Source organism: Prionailurus bengalensis, chromosome A1 (assembly GCF_016509475.1).
Source record: "Prionailurus bengalensis isolate Pbe53 chromosome A1, Fcat_Pben_1.1_paternal_pri, whole genome shotgun sequence".
In the NCBI taxonomy this organism is placed as follows: Eukaryota; Metazoa; Chordata; class Mammalia; order Carnivora; family Felidae; genus Prionailurus; species Prionailurus bengalensis.
The window spans coordinates 193,625,870-193,634,746 of NC_057343.1; the positions used below are offsets into that span (position 1 = coordinate 193,625,870).

The window sequence follows — 8,877 nt, forward strand, 5'->3', positions numbered from 1 at the left end:
GGACCTAAAGACAGTTCCTACCTAAATATTGAAACCCAAGAAAAATAGTAGCTTTCTAGGAAAGCTACTTCCTAGCAAAAGTAATATGCCCTCAAAGACAGTGTCACTTGGTGTGTTACTTATAAAATGACCAAATCTAAAGAGATTTTAATTTATCCATAGCAAAAAAAAAATTCCAGAATGGTTATTTAAGCATTTCTTTTTTCTTTTAAAAAGCATCCTTATGAAAGCAAGAAAACCTTTACGTTTATGCAGAATGCTGTTCTGGTCATTGTCAGGCTATTTGGGCTAATATTTTGCCAAGCCGAACTGAGAAAATACTGTTACAAGGGTATACGTGAACCTCATGGCAATTGAAGGTCTTAGCAAAAAGAAAGATACTTGCTGACTCCTCTGAAGCCTGCTGGGACATGGCGCCCGACACCTGCCGCAGCTGTCATATCTGCACAGCTTATCTGCTCTAGCACCTTCTGCCCATTGCACTTTGCTTCTGTATCCCTTAATGTAAAGTTTGGACAGGGGGAAAGAACTGGATGAGCCCAGGCTGTCTTTTCTCAAACTGGGTCATAAGTCTTAGGTGACTGTCCTGTATGTGGTCTACACTGCAGTGGACAGGGCTGTAGTTGGGATTCTGTGTCATAAAACTATTTGCTTGGGCTCCAGGCTACCTCCAGGATTCCTGCAAAGGCATCTGGAAAAATGTCTATTAGATCACCTCTTTACCCCCCGCCCCCTCACTCAATGACTCACACTGGCCAGAGGCAGCCCCCTAAAGGGTCTGGTTGCTGCAGGTGCGATGGGAAACACAGAGAAACTGAGAAGAGCTCTTGAGATAATCAGGCACTTCCATTGCCTAACAGTTCCTGTCCTTGTTGTTGGGTTTCAGGGTCAGAGACTGGTGTTCTGCCTTCTTGAGCTCCTGTCCAAGCGCCTGGAGGAAAGGCAGCTTTCGGAGGGCAAAGGTTCTTCCTACAATGTGTGGGCTGCAGGCACTGAAGGGCCCTTCGTGGAGAGGGTGACTGCAGTATGGAAGAGCACCTTCAGCCTGGAGACCCCAGAGCAGTACCAGGCAGCATTACAGCAGCTGCAAACTATCAAGTACCCATCTGCTACAAATAACACTCCCTCCAAACAGGTACCCTGTCTGCACTCTGCAGTAAGCCTTCCTTAATCCACGTCTAGTATAATAAGGAAACCAATTGAATGCCAGTTTGCATTTCAGAAAAGACTAAGGCAGGCACAGGCAACCTGGAAAGATCCCTTCAAGACTAATTAAGGCCCTTTAGCTTTGAAGTTAGTCTTAGATCAGTATTCTCTTTAAAAAAAAAAAAAAAAAAAGCCTAAACCTACACAAAAGCACAGAGAAAAATATAGTACTCATCAACCAGGAATTACCAGAGTTCACGTGATTTGTCATTTTGCTTCATAGAGTTTTTTTGGTTTTGTTTTGCATATATTCTTCTAGTTTTTAGTAAAAGAAATAAAGTAAGTTTGAAGTCCCTGGTGTCCCGGACCTTCCTTTGGTCCCATTCTCCTTTCCTAGCTTACCAAAGTCAGCCCCTAGGTCACTCATAGTATTATTTTTTGCCTCACTTCAGTGACCAGTTTGTAAAATCTATCTGTATTGATGCAGAGAGATAAAGTTGATTCATTATAGCAGCTATACCCATCCTATAAATGTATGTCAATTTATCTGCTTTTTCTTTTGAAAATGGGGGAAGGCTTGGGGCGCCTGGGTGGCACAGTCGGTTAAGCGGCCGACTTCAGCCAGGTCACGATCTCGCGGTCCGTGAGTTCGAGCCCCGCGTCAGGCTCTGGGCTGATGGCTCGGAGCCTGGAGCCTGTTTCCAATTCTGTGTCTCCCTCTCTCTCTGTCCCTCCCCCGTTCATGCTTTGTCTCTCTCTGTCCCAAAAATAAATAAACGTTGAAAAAAAAAAATTTTTTTTAAAAGAAAATGGGGGAAGGCTCATTTATTTTTGAGGAATGAGACTTCCTCGAATGATAATATAGCACCTTGGGAAACAGTTTGGCAGTTTCCTATTAAGTTAAATATAGACGTGCCCAGTGACCCAGCAATCCCACTGCCCAGATATTTCACTAAAAGAAATACAGCCTTGTACACAGCTGTTCGTTGCAGCTTAGCGGACAGCAGCCAAAAGCTAGAACAACCCAGACATCCATCAGCTGCTGAATGGATGTGCAAACTAGCCTATCCAGACAGTGGAATACTATACGTGCAGCAATACAAAGGAACAAGCTAGTGATATACAAATCATACTGGTAAATCTGGAAAGCATTATGGTAAGTGAAAGAACCAAGACACAAAAGACTACACGCTGTGGTTCCATTTATCTGAATTCTAGAAAAGACAAAATTTATAGTGACAAAAACCAGGTGAGGGGTTGCAGGGGGTGGGGAGAGAGGAATGTCTGCAAAGGGCCACATGGGAATATTCTGCAGTGACGAAAATGTTCTGTCTTGATCGTGGTGGTGATTGTAGCATGTGTATCTATAGAGATACATGTATTTATCAAAATTCATCAAATGGCTCACTTAAAACTGATACATTTTCTTGTACAATTTTCTTAATTGTACTCCGGGTTGGTTGGTTTAATTACAGCTTTTAGTTCTGAAACTCACTTTTTGTTTTAATTAAATGTAAATGTCACAGCATTTTTTTTTTAGCATGAACAGACTTTAACACCAGACAAGGTATGTTGCTGTGCAACTAGATATGGAAGTTTCTCAGATAGGGAAGCAAAAATGGGTGATGGAGACAGGAGGACCTTTCTTAAACTTGCACTGTGTCCTTCCTTCCAAGTGCAGTCAGTAGGAATATTTCTGTATCATCCCAGTGCTTGCTGTGCAAGAATGTTTAACTGAAACTCTGGCTCTTCCCTCCAGCTTCTGCTTCATATTTGCCATGATCTGACGTTGGCAGTGCTAAGCCAGCAGGTGGCCTCCTGGGACGCGGCTGTGGAAGCCCTGCTTCGGGCTGTGGTCCGGAGCTACGACTCCGGAAACTTCACCATCATGCAGGAAGTGCACTCAGCCTTTCTTCCTGAGGGTAAATGACCCCAACCTTTGCCGGAGCATGCCTACTAATGGATGATGTAAACACCACCGATGGTGTAGCACCAGGAGTACAAATATTATTGAAAGAGGCTGGCCAGTTGTGTCATTTAGCACCAAGTTTGAATTCTCTTACCCAGGCTTCTAAGAGGGGGCCAGAACGGCTAAGCTGTTTTCCTTTACCTGGCCCTACCTACCTTACCTACCTTGCTGCCTTCTACAAATTTTTCTCCATGGTTTAAGAGAAATAGCAATGTGCTCAGAAGTTAGTTAAGAATGGAGAAGCACATGGGGCGCCTGGCTGGCTCAGTTGGAAGAGCATGCAGCTCTTGATCTCAGGGTCGTGAGTTCAAGCCCCACATTGGGTGTAGAGATTACATTAAATAAATAAATAGACTTAAAAAAAAAAAAAAAAGAATGGAGAAGCACAACAGAAGGGACATTCTTTGAACTGCATACTTAGTCACTAAACTAAATCACTGATTTTTCAGAGACATAGTGAGATCATACCCCAGAGCTTTCATAGGAAGATGGAATACTTTTTCTGTAATGCTTTGATTGACTCGCAGACTACAGCAACAAGAACGCTGTCCTAGGTCAGGAGATGTTTAGCTCTGATCACTTGTTCTTGAGCTCTGCCCCTTGGGTGATAGGAAACGTAACGGGAAGAGGAATGTGTATCTAGCAGAAACAGAAATGCACAACCCTAAATCCTTCTCTTCTTCTAGGCTGTGACCACCTAAGAGACAAACTGGGTGAACATCAGTCCCCTACCACACCAGCTTTCAAAAGTTTGGAGGCCTTTTTTATTTATGGACGTCTGTATGAATTCTGGTGGTCTCTCTCCAAGCCTTGCCCTAAATCCAGTGTCTGGGTAAGAGCTGCTCACGGAAGGACAACTTCTGTGGAGCAAAGCCAGCAGATAGACAGTGCCAGCCCTGAAGAAACAGACCCTAATATTTCTCAGCCAAAGCCAAGCGGGCCTCCAGAATTAGACTTGAGCCTCACAGAAGAAAGTGAGCAAATGCTGATCACTTGTAAAGAGCTCTTTTCAGAAAAACACGCCAGTCTCCAAAACTCACAGAGAACCGTTGCTGAAGTACAAGAGACCTTGGCAGAAATGATCCGCCAACACCAGAAGAGTCAAGTCTGTAAATCCACAACGAATGGTCCTGATAAGAATGAATCTGAGCAGGTAGCAGAACAGCCCCTCTCTAGTCCTCAGAACCAGTGGTAAGTATAAGGTGGAATTGGAAATACCATGTTGGCTTCTCAGATAAAAATCAGTATGTGATGAGCTTGATCAGGTCACTTGCTGGCACCATCATGTAGAATGCACAGGCTTTGGAGTCTGACATGGGGTTCTAATCCGGCTCTGCTGACTGAGCTCAGGCAAGATTCTTAATGTTTCTGAGCATTTGTTCCCATATATACAACTGGGAGTACCTACTCCTACCTTGCTTGTTTGGGGAATTAAATGAAATCACAAATAGTGTTAATAATAGGATAGGGACACCTGGTGCTCAGTAGGTTCAGCGTCCAACTCTGGATTTCAGCTCAGGTCACGATCCCATTGTGGGATTGAGCCCCGGCGTTGGGCTCTGTACTGAGCATGGGACCTGCTTGGAATTCTCTCTCTGCCCTTCTCTTGCTTGCACTCTCTCTCTCTCTCTCAAATAAAAATAAAAAACTTAAAAAAAAAAAAACTCAGTAAAAAATAACAATAGGACAATAAAATCTTATCTCTAGGCGATGAATAGATTCCCCTCCCCCCAAAAAATTAACCAAGTAAAATGGAAGTGCATTATTGTATCATTAATGAAAACCACGGTTTTTCGATTATTCTATGATATCCCAGAAAATACACAAAAAGAGTAGTGTACAGAACTGCACACTGAATTGAGAAAATCCCAAATGATCAGAATGTAACATCCTAATCACTTCCACTGAACATAGGGGCCAGGTGGAGGACAGGAGCCGATCCGCAATCACTGTAGAGCTCATTTGCATATATTACAGGGTCTTCTGCTATGGGCATTTGCAGTGATTAACAATTATTGATTGGTCATTATGCTGAGGGCCTTTTACCTAGATTATTTCTCCCCAGCATAGGGCGTAAATAAAACGTTGTGACTAGTACCATCAATAAACTGATAGCTATTATTACTAACTGAAAAAAAAAAAAAAAAACTAAAATGTTTTGAAGCCCTTATATATTTATTGCTGTAAAAATAGTCCCATTGAAATCTTGAGTTGGAGTTTTGAGTCACTTCTCCAGTAAGCTATCACACTCTAGGCAGTTACTAGGTTTTAGTAACAAGAAAAACACTAAAAATCTTTCTAACTCAGCAGCTCTTAACCTTTGGATCACAGGACTCCTTTGAGAAGATTCAGACACTCTTTCCAGAAGCATATGCATCCATATACCAACAGTTAGGAGCCTGAGCTGTGTCTAACCATCCCCCAGAGAAATCCAGGCTTTGTGCACTTAGCTGCAGATCAAATCCCCTGAAGGGCCTAACTTTTCATTAGAGCTATGTATCTAAGAAGTGGGGATTTGGCAAATGGTGAGGAATGATATTTCACTTTGAAAACTTCGTATCACATCACATTAAATTCCCTCCTCTTGACCTTTGTATTAAAGATGAAAGAGATAACAAAAGAATTTTATTTATAGGGTAACAGTTAAAAGTTTTGTGGGGCAAGGCACATGACTTGTAATTTTTTTTTATTGTTACCAGTAAAGAAGAAAAAAATCAGCTACTTTCTCTGCCTGAATTAACCAAAAGTCTTACGGAGGCAAATGAGAGAATAGCTAAATTTCCTGAGAGTGTTAAGGTAAGATATCAGTTCATTTAATAAAACATTATTGTTTATATTATCCACTGACTGGAGCAAATTCTTTAAGGTCATCTAATTTTGTGTTCCATTTATAAAATTGCTACACATTTGTATATGCTTAAAAATTTAGGATCCCGTTGTCTTGGGTTAACTAAAATGTTTTGTGAGAATAGGATTATTGGCGACACAAGCAATTTTATACCTCGGTCTTCAGAGAAATGGAACACATTTTGCATCTGGGAAGTAAAATAAAATTAAAATTGGTACCATGTATTTGATAGCTTACAGATGGATAGGTATATTTGAATGTGGCCCTGGTATTAGAGGAGAGTCATGTTTTGAATGAATTGAGTAGGGCTCTAGAAGATGATTCTGTCATTTGAGAAGGATACCCCAGTCTGAGCCCTCCCAGTTTTGAGTATCATCTACCCTTAGAGTTACTGAGGAAGAGCCTTCCTCAGTTCAGCCGTGCCTGAGTAGTGTCACTAGATGAGACTTTGAGTTGCTGGTGCCTTCTGTACAGGTATTTGTGAGTCCTCCAAATGCTTCCTTGTTCATCCTTGTGTCCCCTTTCAGATCTGGCCCTTCCCAGATGTGCTGGAGTGCTGTCTCATTCTGCTTCACATCGGGGCCCAGTGTCCTGGCAGCGTAACCCAGGACATGCAGCAGCAGGCCCAAGAGCTCCTTCAGAAATATGGCAACACTAAAGTTTACAGAAGATACTGCCAGGCCTTCTGCACGTGAATTTTCAAGGACCTTTAAGGAAACTGTGCCAAATTCCAACGTACAACACCCTTCACCACCGTGACACCGCGCCAGACATTCTCTTTGATCCCTAGATGTTTTTGCAGTGATCCAAATAATACAAATGAGGGTCAAGTTTGAATTAACTCTACCCCTAGACATAGTGGAATCGGGACTTTGGACTCAATTGTGGTTTCCTACTGGAGGAAAAGATCATGAAAAGCCAGAAGTAGGTATTCAGAACTAACACCTGCAGTATGACTCATTGTTGGTCATCTCTAAAGCCTTATGCAGGTTTCACCCAAAGAGGAGAAACTTTTTAATCACCCAAAGTGTTACGTTCTTAAACACAAACTACCTTTATAAATACTTTGCCTGGTGGTAAATGTGCCATTCTTGTTGGAGATAGAATTGATATCTTTTATGACTTGGCTTGTTTTTTGTTGTTTGGTTTTTTTTACTGTTTTTGTTAACTTGGGTTCTTCCCTTCTATTCTTTCAAAGACTGAACTTTGAATGTGAAATAGGTCTTTACCCATCATGTTGACTCTACCCTCCATCTGAACTTTAGATCAAAAATTTGGTTTTGTTTCATGTAATTGCTTACTTGAACACATCATTTACTAAAGCTTTAGAAGAACAAATAACTAAAACTCAGATGTGTCTTATCCCTTCAGTTTTATAAGAAATTATGAATGGTGATCACAGTAGCTCAGGAAGAAATTGCTATTTCAGTGGTTCTTAATCTTTTTTCGATCATAGACCCTTTGAGAATTAGAACCACAGATGCTCTTTGAAGAAAAATGCATAATTTTGTGTATGTAGCTTTTGGATTATTGGACTCCAGCATAATGGGATCCTATATACTATTTAATTATAAATCCTTGTTCTTCCCCCCGCCCATTATTGAGCATTCTCTTGAGGTCTGTTCTTCTCTTTGGTTAAATAGTTGAACAATGTCAGGAACAGATGTTTCTGTAATAGCCCAGTTGCTGGGATATAAACATCAGTCTGGGGTAGGGTTGGGAGGGAGCACTCTTGCCCAATAATGTAACTGTTTTCTTTGGGGATTCATTATGAAAGCTTTTCTGCTTGAATGTCCAGTTTATTTTTTAGTTTCCTATGGCTGGCATTATTGTGGACAGCAAGAATAAAATTCATTCACAGGAACTCTAGGAAGAAAAGTTTAAGACACAGATCTGACTGACCAGGGGTTTTGTTTGAATTCGACCTAGCTTTAGAATTTAAAAATGCTAAACCCAAAAGCAAATACCATAGAATTTAGATGCTCATAGTTCTTTATACAGTTACTTGAACTTTGAGAAGAAGATGCACTGTTACTGGGGATGAAGAATCTTCTTGGTATGGTATCAGTGACTGAATTATAAATCAGATCTTGACAATTCCCTGATAAAAAATTATTGCAGTAGTTTCCCATTGTTACTGGAAAAAAAAATCATCTTGCAGGGCTTAAAAGGCCCTGCCTGATCCCAGCCTTTACCTCTTGGACTCCTGTTCTTACACTCATATCCTTGCTTCTAGATTCCACACGCACTGGTCTCTTAGGCTGCTGGAATCCACCAAGTTCTCATATTGTCTCAGTAGCTTTTTCATGTTGTTCCTCTGCCTGGTCCATTCTTAGCCATCTCTTAGATCTCAGCTTAAATGTCCTTTCTCTAATGACTGTCCCTGAACCTCAATCTAAAAGACATCAGCGTGCTGTACTTTACAGCTCACACTGTATTTTTGTGAATTATGTACTTGGGCAATGCAGATTGTAAGCTCCAATGAGATTGGTAGAGATTATGTCTTCCATGTGCTATTTTCCCAGCACCTATTTACAGTGTCTGTTATCTAGTAGGTGCACAATAGAAACTTGCAGACTGAATAAATTGAGAAATTAGAATACTCATTAATAGCTTGGACTTAAAATCTGACTCTAAACTGAGCTCATGCATATCAGGACAAGCTAACAATTAAGCTTGTTGTTGGTAGTCAACCTTATTGCATTAGCAGAACCACAAATTTAAGAACATTTGGCAGTTTATACAGAGGGGCTTGAATTCACCCGTAATTAGCATTCTCTTGGTTGCTCTACAGGACCATCCCTTTCTAGGATAACCACTCACAAAACCCTAAATGTACTCACATATCTGTATACAAGGTGAAGTTTTTGCCAATTCTCCTAGACTTGTGCCTTTTAAGAACACCTTAATAAAT

At 41.1% G+C, this 8,877-nt stretch overlaps 1 protein-coding gene across 1 annotated transcript in view; it reads left to right on the forward strand.

Annotated features, from left to right (window-relative positions):
* GEMIN5 (gem nuclear organelle associated protein 5) overlaps positions 1-8,573 on the forward strand; it is a 42,052-nt gene extending 33,479 nt beyond the window's left edge. Inside the window, exons 24-28 of the mRNA XM_043597551.1 lie at positions 887-1,135; positions 2,906-3,068; positions 3,802-4,306; positions 5,815-5,911; positions 6,491-8,573. Of these exons, the coding sequence (XP_043453486.1) occupies positions 887-1,135; positions 2,906-3,068; positions 3,802-4,306; positions 5,815-5,911; positions 6,491-6,658 (1,182 nt within the window). The 3' untranslated portion in view covers positions 6,659-8,573. The remainder of the gene's footprint in view (positions 1-886; positions 1,136-2,905; positions 3,069-3,801; positions 4,307-5,814; positions 5,912-6,490) is intronic.
* The last annotated feature ends 304 nt before the right edge of the window (positions 8,574-8,877 follow it).